At 38.6% G+C, this 22,510-nt stretch overlaps 1 protein-coding gene across 7 annotated transcripts in view; it reads right to left on the bottom strand.

The window, feature by feature from the left end:
* ctnnd2a (catenin (cadherin-associated protein), delta 2a) overlaps positions 1–22,510 on the bottom strand; it is a 723,152-nt gene that overhangs the window by 124,074 nt on the left and 576,568 nt on the right. For all 7 annotated transcript variants that reach the window (XM_061965552.2, XM_061965556.2, XM_061965554.2 and 4 more), the window contains exon 16: positions 3,264–3,381. In XM_061965552.2, the coding sequence (XP_061821536.2) occupies positions 3,264–3,381 (118 nt within the window). The remainder of the gene's footprint in view (positions 1–3,263; positions 3,382–22,510) is intronic.

The following is a 22,510-nucleotide window of genomic DNA, read 5'->3' as shown; positions in this document are numbered from 1 at the left end:
TAAGAGTGAACACTGAGGAACTCTCTTTCTAGCGTAGTAACACATCCGCGTGCTTCGGTATTAGCCATAAAAGCTAGCTCCGGCAAGTGATAAGCTAGCTTCTATGTCGGCATGAGTTTGTATTGCACAACAGTGCGATAGAACACCAATCTGCACTGACTGAAAAACATGAACAATCATATTACAGTATCTGTAAAGTATTAGCCCACATTTCATGTTTTGTTTGTACAGAGCTAGCCAGACAGCATATGTACTGTAGTTGTAATAACACGCATGACGTGCTGCGTGTATCATGATCAATACTAAAATGTGACTCACTCGATGGACAGTTGTGCGTTTGATCCAGCTGGCCGGGGACATTTTTCCCGGTTTATCTGGGGTAAACACGCCATTTATGTCGAAAAAGCCTGTCTCCAAATTCCACATTTGCAGCTTCATGTCATGTCGACCTGACTCTATCGGCTTCCGACTGCTCCAGCGTTTCATCCTTTTCTTCATGCTCGCTTCTAGAAGCAGCAGTTCATCCTCTGTATATTGAGCTTCAAAAAGATAAGGTTGCAAATCCTCATTTGTCCAAAAATAGTCATCTTTGTTGTCTATTACCAAGTCTGTCATGATTAGAACACACACGCATGTTTGTTTCCGGAAGTAGGAACACACATTTGTTGCCAGAAGTCAGACATGCGCTGCTATGGAAACAAAAATCAATGGGCACATTCAGCAATAAGTTCCGAACTTTTCCTCTTATCTTTCTTCCTAAGTGATTTCCTAAGAGGAGTCCATTCAAATTCATGACATGTTCTTAAACGGCCAAATTGTTCCCACCTGCTGTTCTTAAGTTGTTGAATGTCAAATGGTTAGCGCGTGCGTGTCTATCATAATTTGCATATAAACACGCCCTTATGTCCCCAATATTAATATGTACACACCCTTAATTCCGTAATTTGCATAGGTAAACGCCCTTAATTCCCCATATAAGGGCACAATTCCGGCGGAAAAGCCAAACATAAAACACACGGAGAAAACACAAACAGATTATAGAAGAGAAATTTGTGTTATCCTGCGGGGGAAATACATAATGTCAAAACGTAAGTTTAAGAAAGGGGGGACTACTGAGGTAGCCTAAAGCGTTCAAATAAATATTCGTCACTTCGGGCAAATAGGTCTACATCAGTGGTCTCAGACATGTGCGGCCCGCGAGATGTTATTTTGCGCCCTGCACCTTAATATGAAAATGTAATGTTTTACAAGTTTTACATGAATGGCGCTTGACAGCGTCATACTTGCCAACCCTCCCGATTTTCCAGGAGACTCCCGAATTTCAGGGCAACCATTCTCTCGAATGTCTGCCGAATTTTCACCCAAACAACAATATTCACCCAAACAACAATATTAAGGGCGTGCCGTGATGGCACTGCCTTTAGCGCCCTCTACAACCTGTACAAACAGCGTGCCAGCTCAGTCACATGTTGTATGAGGCTTCTGCAGACACACGCAAGTGACTGCAAGACATACTTGATCAATAGCCATACAGGTTACACTGAGGGTGGCCGTATCAACAACTTTAACACTGTTACAAATATGCGCCACACTGTGAACCCACACCAAACAAGAATGACAAACACATTTCGGGAGAACATCCGCAACATAACACAACATAAACACAACAGAACAAATACCCAGAATCCATGCAGCCCTAACTCTTCCGGGCTGCAATATACACCCCCGCTACCACCAAACCCCCTCCCTCCATGCGTCGGTTGAGGTGGGCGGGGTTGGGGGTGGCGGGGTTAGGGCTGCAAGGTGTTCTGGGTATTTGTTCTGTTGTGTTTATGTTGTGTTACGGTGCGGATGTTCTTCCGAAATGTGTTTGTCATTCTTGTTTGGTGTGGGTTCACAGTGTGGCGCATATTTGTAACAGTGTTAAACTTGTTTATACGGACACCTTTAGTGTGACCTGTATGGCTGTTGACCAAGTATGTCTTGCAGTCACTTGCGTGTGTCTGCAGAAGCCTCATAGAACATGTGACTGGGCCGGCACGCTTGTATGGTGAAAAAGCGGATGCGACGACAAGTTGTAGAGGACGTTAAAGGCAATGCTATCACGGCACCCTCTTAATAATGTTGTCCGGGTGAAAATCGGGACAAATTCGGGAGAATGGTTGCCCCGGGAGATTGTCGGGAGGGGCACTGAAATTCGTGAGTCTCCCGGAAAAATCACGAGGGTTGGCAAGTATGTTCCTAGGGCGAGATAGCCATTCAAAGAAGGTGAATTCATTAAAAAGTGCATGTTAGATTTTTTTAAGAAATCTTTTCTTGCGGCCCAGCCTCACCCAGTTTCTGCATCCAGTGGCCCCCAGGTAAATTGAGTTTGAGACCACTGGTCTACATGGTCGTGAAATATGCGCTCCCTTCCCAGGGCACGATCTGCGGCATCTTACAGTAGCAGCAAGAGCATTGCCATTGTGTGAGTTGAGTTGCAACAGGGTGTGACAGGCCCGTTGGCCCCGGTAATTGATGATTGTGTGTGTGTGTGTGTGTGTGTGTGTGTGTGTGTGTGTGTGCGTAATTTGTAATGTCTATATATTGCTCATTTAGCTATATGTCTGTCTGTCTTATCTATATCTATCTTTATCTATCTATGTATCTATCTATCTATCTATCTATCTATCTATGATATGAATGTAACTTTAGACAATATAAGTAAGGGAACTTGTCACACTTAAGAACAAATAGGCCACCCTAGGAGTGCTCTGGAGCACTCGTAGATTTTCTTCTTACCTACAAACAAATCCCGGCTAAGAAAACATTGGTGAATACAAAAATCTCCTTAAAAACTTCGTAAGTGGGCCTAAGAACACATTTTGTTCTTAAGAACGGTTGCTGAATGGGGCCCAATGCACGTAAGAAGTCAGTCAATGATTAAAATGACTAAAATACGGTAAATATTGAACATATTCCATATTGTTATCAATGTGTCTGTTACTACATTATATATAGACTTGCAGTGTGTGTATAAAACATTGATGGAGGGTCTTGAAGTTGTCCTAAAGGGCTTTGAGGGCTACAAGGTGATTCCCATTAGCCGCATCTTAAAAGTGTTTATCATCTTTAAAATCCTAATAAAAATGTTCTTGTCTCTCATAATGATTGTGAACGATAGGCAAAAAAAAAAAAAAAAAAAAAAGTGCAGTTCCCTTTTACGGGTAAGCGTTGATGACGTTATGATGTGACACATCCTGATTAAACTGAAGGCCACATACCTTGCTGTCAATCTCACTGCTGCCTAGAGAGGTCTGGATGACGTAGAGCAGAGCATCTGTGAGGCCGTCACACTCCCTCATCCTCCGCCTCGCCTCCTCACCTGCAGAGCTGACGTTCCTTGAAGAAACAGACAGGAAGGAAAAGTGGTCAGAGTGTGTTTGCTAAACAAGAACCCCACCCCCCAAAAAAAGAGGGACCACAAGAAGGGAAGACAGAGGAAATGGGCGAGACAGACACAAAGCTGGCGGCTGTCCCGAAGCTTAACAAACAAAAAGGGAGCATTAAAATTCTGGATACATCTCAATCTGTGCCCCTGAAGGCTTGCTTCGATTTAAAGCACTTGACTTGCGTCCAATAAAAAGCCTTTTATTTCCACGCTTGGTGGCTGAACTTCCCAGGTGATCCTCACGCGGCCGCAGCTTTGATTATTTCTCAGTGTTACTCGCTTTTATTATTAGCAGATTTGCCAACACATTGCTGGGAGATAAAGAATGAAACGCTATTTTAACACACAATAAATGTGGGTGGCACGATTGATGGGTGGAGATATAAATCAAGATATTCGAGCAATGAATTTGCATAGAACAAATGAATAAATATACCACATATCATCGGTTTGTAAGCATTTTAGAGATGATATAATATAACCCGACTGGACTCTTCATTAGGTTCTAAACGGAACTAAGAAAACGGATAATTTTGTTTGTGAGTAAATAATTGACCTGCTCGGTAGCCTTGTGGTTAGAGCAGTGGTTCTTAACCTGGGTTCGATCAAACCCTAGGGGTTCGGTGAGTCGGCCTCAGGGGTTCGGCGGAGCCTCCACCGCGGAGGTCAAGACACACCTGACTCATCGTGTAAAAAAAAACTTCTCCCTATCGACGTATTATGGATACCCCCAAACAATGTTCCTTTTAATTTTCCATCTGATTTGCAGGTGTGTAATTTGTTGTGAGTTCATGCACTGTGTTGGTTTTGTTCTTTGAACAAGGTGATGTTCATGCATGGTTCACTTTGTGCACCAGTAAAAATAACATATAACTCTGTCTTGAATTTGAAAAAAAAAAAACATTTTATTTTTCACTAAAGAAAGGTTCGGTGAATGCGCATATGAAACTGGTGGGGTTCGGTACCTCCAACAAGGTTAAGAACCACTGGGTTGGAGTGGAAGGTTGTGAGTTCGGCCGAGTCATACCAAAGACTATAAAAATGGGACCCATTGCCTACCTGCTTGGCACTCAGCATCAAGGGTTAGAATTGGGGGTTAAATCACCAAAATCATTCCCGAGCGCAGCCACCGCTGCTGCTCACTGCTCCCCTCACCTCCAACATGGGGATGGGTCAAATGCAGAGGATAATTTCACCACACCTAGTGTGTGTGTCTGTGACTATCATCGGGACTTAAAAAAACTTACTTTATTACTAACATTATTGACCCAGATGTAAGATTGTAATATTCCACAAGAAAAAAGTCTGAAAAAGTTGAGTGGTCGGGGTCTATGATTTCTCCGCACCTGTGAGACGACACAGGCCTGTTAGCAAAAAGTTTCTCAAAAAAGTTATCAAAGAGTAGAGGAAGAATTATGACAAATATCGGACAATAGTAATGAATTAAGCAACAATAGTTGACAACACTTTAGTATGGGGAACATATTCTAAGTAACAACGACTTAATTTAGTTATTTGGACACTAGGGGAACATATAAGGGTTAGGGTTAGGGTTACTACCGTATTTTTTTTGGAGTATAAGTCGCACCGGAGTATAAGTCGCACATGCCAAAAATGCATAATAAAGGAAACAACATATATAAGTCGCACTGGAGCATAAGTCGGATTTTTTGGGGAAATTTATTTGATAAAACCCAACACCAAGAAAAGACATTTGAAAGGCAATTCAAAATAAATAAAGAATAGTGAACAACAGGCTGAATAAGTGTACGTTATATGACGCATAAATAACCAACTGAGAACGTGCCTGATATGTTAACGTAACATATTATGGTAAGAGTCATTCAAATAACTATAATATATAGAACATGCTATACGTTTACCAAACAATCTGTCACTCCTAATCGCTAAATCCCATGACATCTTATACGTCTAGTCTCTTACGTGAATGAGCTAAATAATATTATTTAATATTTTACGGTAATGTGTTAATAATTTCACACATAAGTCGCTCCTGAGTATAAGTCGCACCCCCGACCAAACTATGAAAAAAACTGTGACTTATAGTCTGAAAAATACGGTAATAAGCAATAATTCGGAGGTAATTGAGGGAAGACTCTTAGTTAATGGCTTACTGGTTGTATAATAAGGCCATGCAGAATAAGGCATTAATAAGTACTTAATAATGACTAATTAAGAGCCAATATGTTACCAATTTGCATGTTAATAAGCAACTAATTAATGGTGAATATGTTCCCCATATTAAAGTGTTACCAAATATTTCACCTTGCAATCTACCAGATGTTAAAAACAGACTATTTTATTTTTGATGTTGTCCTAAATTATATTTTTTTCAAAGGTTGTTTTGAAAAATAACATTCAAGGTTGTCTCATAATGTACAGGAGTACCTAATGTTGTGTACTTTCCCTCATTAAAACACCACAAGTCGACTGACTTCCTCTACTAACAATCCGTCTTTTTTTTTGCAAAAGCACTCACTTGATAAGACTCTCATGCATGGAAATATCATTTGACAAATTGTTCAATTTTTCATCGAGTCAGAACAAAACTCCCCCAGTTTTCTCTCCAATCAATCTTTTGTTTAAAAGGCAAATGTAAATAATGGATCTTTCAGAGGAAAGGACAAGATGACATTTGTTCGCCACATAAATCTTGATTGTATTGTGTATTTTCATCTGTTAATTAAAGTGATGCAATCCACGAGGCAGGGGTTGCAGGGAGCAGACGTGATAAAAAGCAAAAAGGGTAACAAATCACAAGAATTATCAAAGTACTTTGCGAGTTTAGTGGCATCCATTTGTGAGTCTGTCATTATAGGTGAACTGTCACACTAGCAGACAATAGAAAAGGTATTGATAGCATACAGTGGAGTCCATTCATCATGTTGGCATTATGAGGAGATCACAGTTCTTTGACGAGTCTATGAAATGAGGTCAATCCTTTATTGTTGTGATGAGAATGAGGTGAGAGGAAGACACAAGAACTCAATTAAAACTTAACGTCTGCGGCTTCTGGCTTCCAAGAGAAGGTCAAGTCATTCTCACCAGCACTGAATGCTAATGTGCAAACAAGCTCGCTTTGCATACGCCACAATTGTGTGCAAAGTCAATGTGAAAGGGAGCGGGACTGAAAACACGTCACTTTGACTAATGAAGACACTTTATGTTTAAAGGGGAACATTATCACAATTTCAGAAGGGTTAAAACCATTAAAAATCAGTTCCCAGTGGCTTATTTTATTTTTCGAAGTTCTTTTTCAAAATTGTACCCATCACGCAATATCCCTAAAAAAAGCTTCAAAGTGCCTGATTTTAACCATCGTTATATACAGCCGTCCATTTTCCTGTGACGTCACATAGTGATGCCGATACAAACAAACATGGCGGATAGAACAGCAAGTTTATAGCGACATTAGCTCGTATTCAGACTCGGATTTCAGCGGCTTAAGCGATTCAACAGATTACGCAAGTATTGAAACGGATGGTTGTAGTGTGGAGGCAGGTAGCGAAAACGAAATTGAAGAAGAAATTGAAGCTATTGAGCCATATCGGTTTGAACCGTATGCAAGCGAAACCGACGAAAACGACACGACAGCCAGCGACACGTGAGAAAGCGAGGACAAATTCGGCGATCGCCTTCTAACCAACGATTGGTATGTGTTTGTTTGGCATTAAAGGAAACTAACAACTATGAACTAGGTTTACAGCATATGAAATACATTTGGCAACAACATGCACTTTGAGAGTGCAGACAGCCCAATTTTCATCAATTAATATATTCTGTAGACATACCCTCATCCGCTCTCTTTTCCTGGGGGTCTGGCGGCAGATTTCTTTGACTTTATTGTTGGAAATGCATCTGCTTTGAGTGTCGCAGGATATCCACACATTCTTGCCATCTCTGTCGTAGCATAGCTTTCGTCGGTAAAGTGTGCGGAACAAACGTCCAATTTCTTGCCACTTTCGCATCTTTGGGCCACTGGTGCAACTTGAATCCGTCCCTGTTCGTGTTGTTACACCCTCCGACAACACACCGACGAGGCATGATTGATGTCTCCAAGGTACGGAAAACAGTCGAAAAAACGGAAAATAACAGAGCTGATTTGACTCGGTGTTTGGAATGTGTTTGAGAAAATGGCGGTTTGCTTCCCGATGTGACATCACAACGTGACGTCATCACTCCGAGGGCGAATAATAGAAAGGCGTTTAATTCGCCAAAATTCACCCATTTAGAGTTCGGAAATCGGTTAAAAAAATATATGGTCTTTTTTCTGCAACATCAAGGTATATATTGACGCTTACATAGGTCTGGTGATAATGTTCCCCTTTAAAGAGAGAATTAGCACGTTTGCTTGCACTTTATATTGGATGACGAGTCAAATAAAGACATCAAAAGAAATGCCCAAGGTTGTTGTGACAAAATCTTTGCATAATCCACTTAAGATCAAACGTCCTCTACAGTGACATTTTGTTCGTCCATTTCCTTTGACAAGAGTTACAATTTTTGCAAAAAAAATATAGCCTTGTAGTGCAAAACATGATTGTCCTCTGCAGTGGACATTTGTTTTTGGGAAAAAAAAAATAGCCCTGCATGTTCTGAGGTCGATATTTGTTTTTTGTTTCAAATTTTGGGGAAAAAATAGCCCTGTTCTGAGGTAGACATTATTTTTTTTTGTTTAAAATTTTGGGGAAAGATTTGCACAAAAAAAAGTTCTCTGCACTGGACATTTTTTTGGTATGTTTCCTTTACCTCTGGGGAAGAAATAGTCCTGTTTTGCAAAGCACAAATGCCCTCAACAGTAGCACATTTGTTTTTATCATACTTCGTTTGTCAGAGTTCCAAAATTTCCCAAAAAATAAACAAAAAACCCAGCAGGCACAAGACATTAAAAACAACATTGAGAACTTGTTGAATTATCCTGACTCCTGATGTTGAGCAACTTAAACATAACGTTGAAACAACATGCTTTTTGACGACGTTTAATCAATGTTGGGTTCTGAGGTAGATTTGACCTTTACAATTTGCCAACAACGTGGATCCAACGTTTGACGTTAACGTTGTCTCTATTTACAAATTATTAATAAAAACTATTTTACAATGTTGTTTCAAAGTCAGTTTTAAAGGACATGTATGCATATTCAACGTTGTCTTGTGCCTGCTGGGAACTGCAGCTCTGTTATGTCCTCTGCAAAGTACATTTGTTTTTGTATACACATTTTGTAAAATAAAATCCCCATGTTGTCCAAAACACAAATGTCCTCAGCAGTGGACATTTGTTTTTGGTTTACACATTTTTGGATAATAATGCCTAGTTATGCAAAGCACACATGTCCTCTCCAGTGGACATTTGTTTTCTTTAGTTATATATTTTGGGGAAAAGTAGCCCTGTTATGTGAAGCAAAAATGTCCTCTGCAGTGGACATGTGTTTTGTGTTACACATTGTGGGTAAAATATAGCCTCAATAAGCAAAACACAAATGTCCTTTTTAAAGGGCATTCTTTTTAGTTACACATTTTTTGGGGGGAAAGCTCTGTTGTGCAAAACACAAATGTCTTCTGCAGTGGACATTTGTTTTTGGTTTATACAGTTTTGGAAAAAATGCCCTGTTATTCAAAGCTGTACAGTGGACATTTATTTAGTAACACATATAAAAATAGAATACAAATACAAATGTCCTCTTCGGTGCATGCGGACATTCGTTTTATGTTACAAATTGTGGGTAAAAAATAGCCCCTTTTTGCAAAGCTAAAATGTCCTCTTCAAAAGACAAAATGTCCTCTGCAATGGACATGTTTTTGGTTCACGCATTTTTGGCAAAAAATTGCGCTGTTATGCGAAGCACAAATATCCTCTGCAGTGGACATTTGTTTTTAATTACACATTTTAGGAAAAAAATAGCTCTGTTAAGCAAAACACATAGGTCCTCCTTATTGGACATTTGTTTTTGGTTTACACATTTTTGTAAATAAAAAAATATTAATAAAATAAAGCCCTGTTATGCAAAACACACATGTCCTTTGCAGTGGACATTTGTGTGGTATGAATAATATAATGTCCACTGGAGGGCACGCTGTTTCTCAGGAGGATATAGTACAGTTTTTGTTTTTTGCTTACACACAATTTTACTAACCGTGTGTCTTTTTTCAAAAGGATTTACACACTTTTCCAAACACCACATTCAATTTTCTTGATTCCTAGATTATTTACAAAATGACACACTTGGGTCAAAACATATGCCCATTCATCAAAATAAAGCAAGCATTTGTAAAAATGCAGTTTTATTTTCATCTCACTCACACAGACTTCAAATGATAAGACACTATTGGAGGGAGTTACCCAGAACAGTGATGAATACAAAACACATTTGTAAAAAACCCTATTTTACTATAAGAAATCACATGTTTGGGGCATTTTGCCCTTTTAGCATATGTGATGACTGTAACTTGATAAAATATATTGGCAAATCCACAGCAATCGTCATTGTTTACTTTGAAGTGGGCCTATACGTAAGGACCTAAAGAGAAAGTAAAAATATCCTGTAATCTTTTCAAGAAGTGCTCAACAATGATGCTGCACACTGAAAATACTTATTGTTACCACAGTCAGGTAAAGTAACATATGACAGTAGTCAACAATGACATGGAGTACAAATTAAAATCTGAGACAAATAAAAAGGTTTAAAAAAAAATCTGGAGATAAAGATGTGTGTCTCACAATCCTAGTGTGTGTGTAAAGTGTGAAAATGGGTGTATGTAAGAAACTAAAATGCGCCATCAGCAGTGTCCTCACTTACGGATTTTTAGTGTGGTTTGCTAGCTGCACTAAAGCGAACCAACAGGCCCTCCAGCGAGTGGTTAAAGCGGCGGGGAATATTACAAGGACGATACTCCCAGAGATGAGTGCCATGCACACAACTCGCTGCCTAAAGCGAGTACACAACATCCTGAAGGACAGATACCACCCAGCACATGGTCTCTTCAACCTGCTACCCTCTGGAAGGAGGTATGGATCGATTCGCGCCAGGACCACCAGAATGTCTCACAGTCTGTATCCCCAGGCTGAGACTGCTAAATGAACAAACTGCCCCTTTGCTGCCCCGGACCATCTTATTACCTCACTCTTCACCACCTCAATAATTGTGCTCTGGACATTGCATTGCTGCAACATCAACGTAACACCCATCAGACATCTGACTGTTCCCACCCACACGTCCCTCTTATCGCGATCTTCCTGACAATGCTAAAATGCTAAAATGTAAGCTATTGTCAACCTGCACATCAATGCAGTTTCTATGCCGCTGGACAAAGCTCAAACAAAATCTCGTTGTTCATGTATGACTTAAGTGTTATTATGACAATGACAATAAAGGAAGTGATTGATTGATTGATTGATTGAATGTATCACAATCGTCTGTGTGCAAGATGGGAAGGTGTGTGTAAAGCATTGTGTGTAATATTTCGCAAAAACTGTGAAGCAGAGTCTATGCCTAATATTAGGCAAATCTGCACTGTTGTTTTGTTTACAGTGTGGACTTTGTGGTTAGAGTGTCTGCCCTGAGATTGGTAGGTCGTGAGTTCAAACCCCGGTCGAGTCATACCAAAGACTATAAAAATGGGACCTATTACCTCCCTGTTTGGCACTCAGCATCAAAGGTTGGAATTGGGGGTTAAATCACCAAAATGATTCCTGGGCGCGGCCACCGCTACTGCTCACTGCTCCCCTCACCTCCCAGGGGGTGAACAAAGGGATGGGTCAAATGCAGAGGTTAATTTCACCACACCTAGTGTGTGTGTGACAATTATTGGTACTTTAACTTTAACTGTATGAACATTTTAAATTTAGTATGAAAGCAATTGGAAAAAACTGTATTAACTCTCTAGGATCACATTGAACATTTCCTAATTTCTTGAACGGCGGTGACATTTCACTGAGTTCCAGCCATGAGAGACCGCAGAGGCGTTTCAAAGCAAATATGCAGAATGTGCTCCATGAGTAGGAATTTTGTACCTGCGACAACAGGAGGTGGAAATCCATTCCATAAATAAAACTGAAATATACAACAATGATGGACAAAGGATGTTTTTGTTTTTTTACCTTTGTAAAAAAACATTTTCTGGTGTTGAAAATGAACCTCCAAACACACACTTGGTTGAGAGTGAGATGGCGAGATGTCACCATAACCACTTGGATCAAAGGTTAGGGAGAAAATCCATCTTGGGTGTGAAGCCAACATCAGCACATAGGCTGACACAAAGCTTGGACTGAGGGCAGGAAATGAGAGCCCATACATGATAAATAAGCCGAGAATCTGCACAAAATTAAACAGGTAATCTCTGCTCTTAAACTATCCTCTTAGGGCCTCACGGCTCTTGCTATCTGATGTCACTCTCCATTAACTCAGTCAGACTCATTAGGCTTGCATCATTAAATAATTACCCGGCGAGAAGAAAGACAGAACATGATTAAGCATCCTTTTGAAAAAAGAATTCCAAACAGTGCTTCTTTTGGCTGCAGCCGAGTGATAAATTGCACGCTGTTTCTCCGTTAATACATCATACTGTATATCGTTTGAAGAAAAACACACCTGACGTGTAATCAACAACCTTTGATCAATGCATTATTGAGAAAGTAGGGAACAGGTATAGTGAGGTGTGGCAAAGATGTGGCTTTATTTTGGGAGATCGATGCAGAATGAAATCATTATGGGACTATAATGACGAGTATAGCTGGGATTGTTTGCAGGTTGTTATCAAATTCTGTAATAGCTGGCCAGTGATCAGTGACGTGCGGTGAGGTTCATGACTGGTGAGGCACTGACTTCATCACAGTCAGATTTACAAACATATGAACCCTAAAGAGTATCTTATTCACCATTTGATTGGCAGCAGTTAATGGGTTATGTTTAAAAGCTCATACCAGCATTCTTCCCTGCTTGGCACTCAGCATCAAGGGTTGGAATTGGGGGTTAAATCACCAACAATTATTCCCGGGCGCGGCGCCGCTGCTGCCCACTGCTCCCCTCACATCCCAGGGAGTGATCAAGGGGATGGGTCAAATGCAGAGGACAAATTTCACCACACCTAGATTGTGTGATACTCATTGGTACTTTAACTCATTGGCGTTGTTAGGCCTATTTTAGGGGGGCTCAAGCCCCCCTAAAATATTCTTAAGCCCCCCTAAATAATTTGGTGTTTTTTTTGTTTTGTTTTTACAAATAAATGCCGACATATTCATTATAAAGTGGCCCAAATATGAGTTTAAATAAAAAATCATATAACCTGTTATTATTCACTCAGTTTCCCCTCACTTTGTAGCGTAAGGTAGAGAGCCCCTTTCGTGCGTCGGTATCCAATCCATTCCACATATAGAAAATGCCCACATCACTCAAATTCCAGCCCGCATTTTCTCTGCGACCTTGCTTGCGGTCCTGCAGGTGTACGAAGCACATTATCTTCCTTTACAATGAGTGAAGCTGCACAAAACCTTGTGTGTGCAATTGTAAATCATTTATTTTTTAAGTTTTGTGTTTCTTGTAGAATCTATATAAAGTAATATACATAAGCCTATTGTTAAAAATAATGAAAAAAACATCATTAAATATATTTGTTTTATAGTATTGTTACATTAATTGCTGTTTTATTATTATAGGATGACTTGTTAAACATTTAATAGGATTTTCAGAGGGAGGAAAAACCAAGACATTTAATATAAAATGTAAAATGAATAAATACATAAAAAGAAAAAGAAAATATATGGTTAAAAGCCATTGTCCCGGGGAGCATTTCATTTCGTCCCGTGCATTTTTTAAAAATAATAATAATAACAATGAATAATGTCTAAGTCTTTGTTAGCCGTTTGTGAAGTTTCGTGCTCGTGCGTAACATTCGCTCGCATCCTGTGCATCTCCTGGGGGCAAAGCCCCCCTAAAAGCTAGTGACGCCCCTGCTTTAACTTAACTTTAACTTTACACATACAAACTGTAGCACACAAAAAAGCACATTTAATAAAAAAAAACGTTATTATGGTCTTACCTTTACTTATTAGTGCGGGAACAGTGGTGTTCGTGTTGGAGGAGTTGTGAATGAATGAAATATGAAATCCGTGCTGCAGTCTGCAGGTGTACCTAATGTAGTGTCCTTGCAGTCGTTCACGGCTCCTCCGGCGTGAGCAATGTTGTTTTTGCACTTTTTGGCTTCTTGTTAAGTGACTTTTTTGGGGGGGATTCGGTCTTGCACGTGGAGGGTTTGGGTGTGGGCTTTGGTTGGTGTGGCGCTCTCTTCGGGGGGTGCAGTCTGCGGCGAAGGTGCCTTAACCAGCACCAGGAGGCGGGGTTACGCGAGCCTCACACAGTGCGTCTTCGCAGCAGTTTTATGATCGCTCAGCACAAGAAATACTTTACACACATACAGTTGTTGACAAAATACACTGTTCATTATATACCTCAGCTAACTAAACTATGTAAATGTATAATATAATTCATATAGCAATACGGTCTCACTGCACAGCAGGCCAGCAGTTAGCCGAGTCCGCAATACGCACAATTGAGTGACGTGCTTCAACTGGCTGCTGTTCACCGCACCGTCTCTTCTCAGTATTTGAACAGCAAATGTGAAAATTTAGCGATTTTGAATAAAAATAATCTTAAACTGGTGAAGTTAAATGGAAAATAACTTTATAGTATAATCACTGGATACATATAACCATTTTTTTTTTTTTTTACATTTTTTTTCTTTCCATGATGGCAGGTGAGGCCCCGCCTCACCTGCCTCTAGTGACCGCACATCACTGCCAGTGATGTTAGTTAGGGGTCACCTGGGACATATTTAAAGGTTGCAGGTAGAAAATGATTATGGAAACATCAGTTCAAGCCCATTTGACTTCCTCCCATTATGTTTAAAACCTGAGCAAAGTGCTCATTAAGCATATTGGACACCTTGGTAGTGCAGAAAGGACTGACCATTGTGGGCTCTACACTACTTTCAAGTACTGTACTTACATATCAACACGAAGCAAATACATTGGAACCTCAATCTACAAACATCTTCTTTATTGTTCTTGAACAGGGTTCGTAAATGGAAATGTTTGTATAATGAATCAAAATTCTCCATAAGAAACAATGTAAACATGAATAATGGGTTCCAGCCTTGACAAAAGTCCATAGTTTAGTAAATGCAGGAACACAATATAAAGCAGTGCTTAACATAACAACGGGTTGATGGATCAAATGTCTATTTAATACCAAGATCAAACAACAACAAAAAGCTCAAGCGTCCGCACACACTGGCACTAGCCCTGTGGTGCACTCGGTTTCACTTTAACAGTCAGGTCGCTACAATGATAAGGATTAAAAAATAATATCTACTTTACGTTGTCACTTTAAATTCTTTAAATCCAGTGAAAGGGAGGGGGAGTGGGCATTGTCGACAATGCTGTGGATACTTTCTGAATGTTTCAAACCATAGATTGTTTGCCCATTCTTTCTTTTGAGTCTTTTTAAGCGAGCAGAACTAGACATAGGCTGTAAAAAAGGCTAAATCACACTTAAAAGGCACACAAAGCAGCCCAGTAGCTAAGGACAGACCTGTGCTGACTGACTGAGCACCTCGGACCGATCAGCCCGCCCACAATGGATGTGCTGTCGGGCACAAGTGATCTGTGGCGTGAGGCGCGCATATACCAAAGCAATATGTCTATTCGGCCTGTGGTTTGAAAATCAAAAAGTGTGTGCAATGAAGGATTCATAAATCAACATTCCACTGCATTCTGTATTGCCTTGAATGTCACCAGATAATCACCAGAACCCCTTCAATCCAGCACATCACCCCTGTTCTGCAGCAACTCCATTGGCTACCCATCAAACATCGCATCCACTTTAAAATAATTCTCCTCACTTTCGAAGCCATCCATAACCTCTCTCCATCATATCTCTCTGACCTGATCCATGTCGCCACGCCCTCACGTTCCCTAAGATCCTCTTCATCCATCCATCTCACTGTCCCTTTATTTAAACTGTCCACCATGGGTGCCCGAGCTTTCAGCCGCTCTGCCCCACATCTTTGGAACTCTTTACCACCAGACCTTCGCAACTTAGATTCAATATCCCTCTTCAAATCAAGACTCAAAACACACCTATTCCTGACTGCATTGTAATCATCTTTTCTTTTCTCTTTGTTGTTGTTGTTGTTTTTTTTATCCAATTTGATTTTATTGTTGTGATTTTGTACGGTGTCCTTGAGTGCCCAGAAAGGCGCCTTACAAATAACATTTATTATTATTATTATTAATGTTACATGACTCAAAATATAAGAGAGTTGCTTTTCTTCTCAACCATATCAGTGAAAAAACAACTAGTTAATTACAATAATAAAGGACATGTGTGAAAGATGGAAAGAAAAGCACTGACTCGCTTGAGGAGAAATGGTTTGGTATCAATCTCTATACCAGTACCACCTCAGAAAACACTTGGCTCTCTAAGTACCACCATGACAACCAACATTAAAATACAGTAGCGTAGTAGGCCCAAGTATTCCATAAAAAAAGCAGTGGATTTTTTTAACAAGTACCATATTTTTCGGACTATAAGTTGCAGTTTTTTTCATAGTTTGGCCGCTGGCACGACTTATACTCAGGAGCGACTTATGTGTGAAATTATTAATATATTACTGTGAAATATCAAATAATATTATTTAGCTCATTCACATAAGAGACTAGACGTATAAGACTTCAGCGGATTTAGCGATGAAGAGTGACAGATTGTTTGGTAAACGTATAGCATGTTCTATATCTTATAGTTACTTGAATGACTCTTACCATAATATGTTACGTTAACATACCAGGCACATTCTCAGTTGGTTATTTATGCCTCATATAACGTACACTTATTCAGCCTGTTGTGCACTATTCTTTATTTATTTTAAATTGCCTTTCAAATGTCTATTCTTGGTGTTGGGTTTTATCAAATATATTTCCCCAAAAAATGCGACTTATACTCCAGTGCGACTTATATATGTTTTTTTCCTTCTTTATTATGCAATTTCGGCAGGTGCGACCTATACTCCGGAGCGACTTATACTCCGAAAAATACGGTATGTTTAATATTTTGGGTCACTGTAACATTACACACAATTTGAACAGTAACACTGTGTTTGAATATAGGAAAATAAAACATTGTACTTCAACCAAGCGATTCTTCGGCGTACCACTAGATGGAGCCCACGTACCACAGTTTGAGAATCCAAAACAACCTTAGTTTTTTCCTCACTTTGCAGCTATACTGGCTTATACTCTTCTGAGAAGAGTTTCTACAAGATTTTTGACTTGAGGGATTTTAGTCCACTCAGTCAGAAGACATTTATGGGGTTGCTGCTATTGGAAGCAATTGACCAGTCTCACCATCTCTGCCGATGGGGTCAAGGTCTATGCAAAACTCACAAAGTAAAAAAATATATAAAAGGGCTTCCTCAAGATTATCTTCCAAAATGTGAATTTAAGCCTAAAAGGGAGGGTCGAGACCTGGAATGGGCCAGTTGTCGTGGGAACATGCTAAAAGTTTGGAAAAGGGCTTTTTATATTTGTAGTGAAGGGATGGCTTCAATGTTCCTTATTAGTTTCCGTACACCGACATTTTGCATTTTGACGGATATCATTATCGGCTTTTTCTTTACATTTCTTTTTTTTTTTTTTTACAACTACAACAGAATTACATCAGCAGATAAAATAAAATAAAATAAACTTAATATATACAAAAATAATTACTGAAATAGAGTAATAACCACTGCTTAAGCCCCAGCAGTTTTGCCCTGCTTTGAAAAATGTTATATGTCAAAACTCCCATTTTTGCAGGGAAATCCAGTTTTTGTCCTTCTTTTCCTGTGTTTTTAGCGGTTCTGTTTTTTTGCATTCGTAACTGCAGCCATTGTGTCTGCTCAACAAGCCTCGGCGGCGTGGGGGCTCATTAAAATAACCCAGCGAGTTTCTTGTTCTGCGATTCAATCAAATAATAGAATAGAATAGAATAGAAAGTACTTTATTGATCCCTGGGGGAAATTCAGCGACAGAGATGGATGGCAATGAAGACGACAGAAAAGATATCTCCGCTAAAAATCTAAACTTTGTGTAAATATCTTGACAAATAGGTTAATTATTATATAAGTATACAAAAGAACAGGCAGCATCATACACGTCCTCATACTTTCTGGAACATCCAGGAAGAAATTATGTCAGCCAGCACGAGAAAATGTCTCAACTATAAGCTATGTGAAACAGCCCATAATTGTTTCAATTTAAATGTTCGCAAAATTTCAGGGTTCCTCATGAGGAAACCTTAAAATGTATTAAATCCATAAACTGCTATTAAATTGTATCAAATTGAGGTAGATGGTGAGTTCTTCTGATATAAAGAAATTCTATATTTTTTAACAATTTTCCCAGAATATTTTCTATATATATATATATATTTCTATACATGCAAATGACCCACACCTTTGGACACATGTAATAAAGATATTTGTAATGCTTTGTTGGTGCTAAATAACCATATTAGTGCCGCATAAAACATTATGTCGCTACTGTTCCGACGTTTCCGGAAAAAATTTAAATAAAACAAAACAAAAAACAACTCAAAGCATTCTCCAGCTATTTACTCACGTATACTAGTCATATTTAAATAACTTTTACTGCAAATGAATATCGGCTCCAAATATCGGTTATCGACCTCCTTGACTACTAATAATCGGTGAAAAAACAATATCGGTCTATCGCTCATGAAAACATAATAATCTAGATAGAAATATGTTTAAATGGGGGGAAATTTACTGGAAATTCTACATACTACTACTTTTTTCCTACGCTTTGAACCCTGCTAGTTATAAAACGGAGAGGCTAATTTATGGATTTTTCTTTGCTGATGGCAATAATAAAAGATAATAATATTAAAAAAAACAAGCAGGAACACTGACAGGGTGTTTTATTGTTTGTGGTATGGCGCCATCTTTTGGACGAACTCGCTCACTGCAGGTGCTGGAGTGTCCTTCCATTTACCAGTAGTGTTTTGTTTTTTACAACCGTGGTTCTCTTCGGTCTTCTAGCCGTCCATAGCGTTTTTACTTGAATGAATTCTCCATTAATCACTCCAAGCAACCTGTGTAAGTTTTACACTAGAACTAAAACTGTTTATACTTATTAAACCGCCCTATGTGTGATGTCTGTAGGAGTGTTTTCATGAATATTTGTACATATTATTGTAATATAATGACGCTGGCGTCGATAGCATTAGCTAATATGCTAACACGTTTACAAGTGTCTGTGTTAGTTTTATTAACTTACAATGGCATTATTTTTGTATTGTTTCAGTTTCACAAATTCCTCAGTGAACTCACCAAGATGTCACCTTGGAATTGAGTCTGTTTAGCTGATTTGAGAGCTAGCTTCTTCCACGGCTCGTGGGTCCATGACGATGACTTCTGTTTTGTTTGATCCACCGTTTTACCGCCGTGTTACAGACACCGTTTGTAAACAATTAAAGTATGCACTGTAAATTAACATTTAAAGAATCTTAGGATGTAAATAACTCAAGTTGTAACATATTAAGTATATCTGCGATGAAAAACCGGTGTGGCTAATATATGAAAAAATATTATTTTCTTCAAAAATTTAGTGGGTTCGGCTTATATGCGCTTTATAGTCCGGAAAATGCAGTAGTACTGCCCATTCTTAAATGTGCAAGAGATTGCTCTAGTTTCTGGTTTTAGCTATAGCCCCTTATGTCAACGTCAATCAGCCAGCTAGGCTGTCAACATAAAAATGTATGTTTAGCCTTTGTATCCAATAATTATTTTTAAAGGTTTGGGTGCACCTGAGCACTCGCATTTGTAAGGTAATTCAGTAATTAAGTGGACTAACTCAACTCAAAACAAGCAGAATGCACCTAACCTAACCTCAACTTCAATGAGCTCATAGGAACCAGCCATTCTTCCCAAGTGTTTATAAAGGCAGGCTTTAGGGCTACTTAATGTGCTGCAACGGCGACAATAGAAAATGATAAAAACACATGAATTCAATGGCCTAAGAGGTGTGGACTTTTATCCGTTACAGTGCTTTGATAAGAATCCAACAAGGCTACATAATTGTAACTCTCCTCCAGTATATTAGAGCTGAACACAAACGCTCTTAGAGGGAAAAACACTGTCCACTTTGTCTAGAAAGAAATCCTTTCCTTTTGTTTATAGGCTTATTATCCATTTCCAAATGTGAACAGGAAACAATATGAACATAAGTGAATGCTTGGCAGATGGCTTTCTAATGTTGCTCAAAGAATAAATGACCACTGAGTGACTTGACAGCAGCTGGTGTGTGGTGGCTAAGCGTCACTAGTCCAACTGTGTGTGTGTGTGTGTGTGTGTGTGTGTGTGTGTGTGTGTGTGTGTGTGTGTGTGTGTGTGTGTGTGTGTGTGTGTGTGTGTGTGTGTGTGTGTGTGTGTGTGTGTGTGTGTGTGTGTGTGTGTGCGTCAGGAGGTCATCATTAGTTTTCTCACGCTAATCCAAATGCACATAATATCAATTAAATCAGTCATATTGAGCCATTTATCAATTGATTCTACTTCTGCATCTGTGGGCGTCTAAGTGAAAGCAAAAAAGGATATGTGTCGGTGTACGTGTGTGTACGTGCGAATGTGTGTGTGCGTGAGTGAGTGTTCTTGTATTTCCACCCTTCTTGAGACATCAACAAGGAAAATTACCTTCCATATGAGGACCGGTGAACAAGTTAGGACCGAAATCATGGTCCCAATATGGAAAACCATTGCATCTAATAGAGAATGTCTCATTTGCACCCCTGGTGGTGAAATCTATCAAAATTAGGGTGGTCTCAAAAAGGAGGGATTTTTCAAATTGATCGTGTGTCGGTTTTAAAAGTGCTCCCCTTCTGGTCAACATATGAAATAACAAGTGTGTGTAAGAAATTGAAATGTGTGCCCTTTGGCCAAAATGTATTAAAACAAAAGCAATAAATATGTACATAGAGACATACTGTAATAACTTGAAGTAAAAAAAAAAAAAAGATTAAAAACCAATTACAAACCACAAATTCAAAAAAATGAATGAACCAAAAGCAGTCTTTTTCTCACAATGTGTCGACTTTTCTTATAAAATTGGGAGCCATTTCTCATATTCTTTCCGTTTCTGCAATATTGCAATATTTTCTCGTAAAATTATGACTTTTTCAAAATTATTACTATTTAATGCAAAATGGTGACATTGGTCATATAAAATTCAGATTTTTACCACAATATTGTAACAAAAATATTTGTTTTGTTGTAAAATAGTGACATATTTTGTCATAATTTTGTCAAGTGAAATTCCGATTATTATTATAATATTGCTAACGTTTTAAAGTGTTCTTATAAAATTGTGACTTTTGTCGAGGAAAATCACGACTCTTTTCATAAAATTGCCAACATTTTAAGCTTTTCTTGTAAAACTGCGACTGTTATTGAGTAAAATTCCAACTTTTATCATAATATTGCACAAATGTTCAGTTTTTCTTGTAACATTTTGACTTAAGTTACGACTTTTATTATAATACTGCCAAAATTCTACGTTTTTCTTTTGAAATTGTGACCTTTTTCTTGTGAGATTCCAACTCATTTTTCACAACAAGCTTTTTTATATTTACATAGTTTGTATATATTATTATTGTTGTAAATACAAATCTTTGTATATCTAGAAAGGGTGGTCCTAAAGAGGTAGGCATTAAATGTGCTATATAAATAAAGTGGATTGGATAGGATTAATCGGAGGTCTCAAAAAGGTAAGAAATACAAGAATGCGTGTGTGTTTGCGTGTGCGTGTGTGAGTGATCCCGATAAACCCAGAAACAGAACTGCAGACAGTTACAGTGTATACAGTGTGGAGACAGCAGGTAATTTTTTCCCCTCTCTCTTCGCCTTGGCTGTAAACCAACACCCCGCAGGGAGGTAAACACTGCTGAATGGAGGCGATGGAGGATATTGAAAGGCGTTCACAATAGACCAAGTGTCTGGCATGATAAGTCTGCATGCGTATGCTGTATGCGTGTGTGTGCGTCTGTATATGTGTATGCATATGCGAGTGTGTTAATAAGCTTACCAATTGATTATCCAACATATGGGTCCATCAGTATCATTAGATGCTTGGCCTCCTTTGACAATAGTCTCATCAACGCACAAACACACACGCGCAGAAACACGCACAGATGCTCACACTGGCTGCAAAAAGCAGATCCACTTAGAAAATCCCAATCAAAAATATAGTTGTATAAAATAGAATTCTGTAAGACCAAATGAAATTGTACAAAATAAATTGAAATTGTATGAAATAAAATGAGACTGTATTAAATGAAATTGCATCAAATAAAAGAAAAATCTAATTTTATCAAATTCAAAGAAACTGTTTAAATAAAACACAAGTGTATTATTTATGTGTTTTTGAAATTAATGTATGCTTAAAATGATCAAAATACGTAAATATAAATGTTATTATAAATGTGCTCGTTACTACATTACATGTATACTTACATCATGTATATAAAACCTTAATGGAGGTGTTGGATGTTTTTTTAAGGGCTTTACACAGAGATTAATAGAGCGGCTCCCATAGGCTCCGTTGTAAGCAGATTTTTGATCACATTTATTTATTATTTCGAATGCATTAAAAAAAAATCACATAATTATTGTAAAGATAGGCAAATTCCAAAACAAGTGCAGTTCCCCTTTAATTGCAGCCCTATAGGATAGTAGTTATTTTGTTTGGGACTCTATAGACCGATTTCCACTAAATAATTATTTAATCATCTTTATTGTATGTATGTGTGTGCCCGCGTGCTTTATTTGTTTATAAAACACACACAGAACCATGAAAAAAATCTCCTCTCTTATTGTGCACCCTGCCCTGATGGGGCGTTCAAACACACTGCGTATTTCTGAGTGGTTGATTATTGGAATTTAAACATTTTAAATTTTTATGAAGGTACATAACACTGACTAATGATATGAACACATGTTTATGTATTCATCCACAATTAC

Source organism: Nerophis lumbriciformis, linkage group LG07 (assembly GCF_033978685.3).
Source record: "Nerophis lumbriciformis linkage group LG07, RoL_Nlum_v2.1, whole genome shotgun sequence".
In the NCBI taxonomy this organism is placed as follows: domain Eukaryota; kingdom Metazoa; phylum Chordata; class Actinopteri; order Syngnathiformes; family Syngnathidae; genus Nerophis; species Nerophis lumbriciformis.
This window is presented reverse-complemented; position numbering and strand designations above follow the sequence as displayed.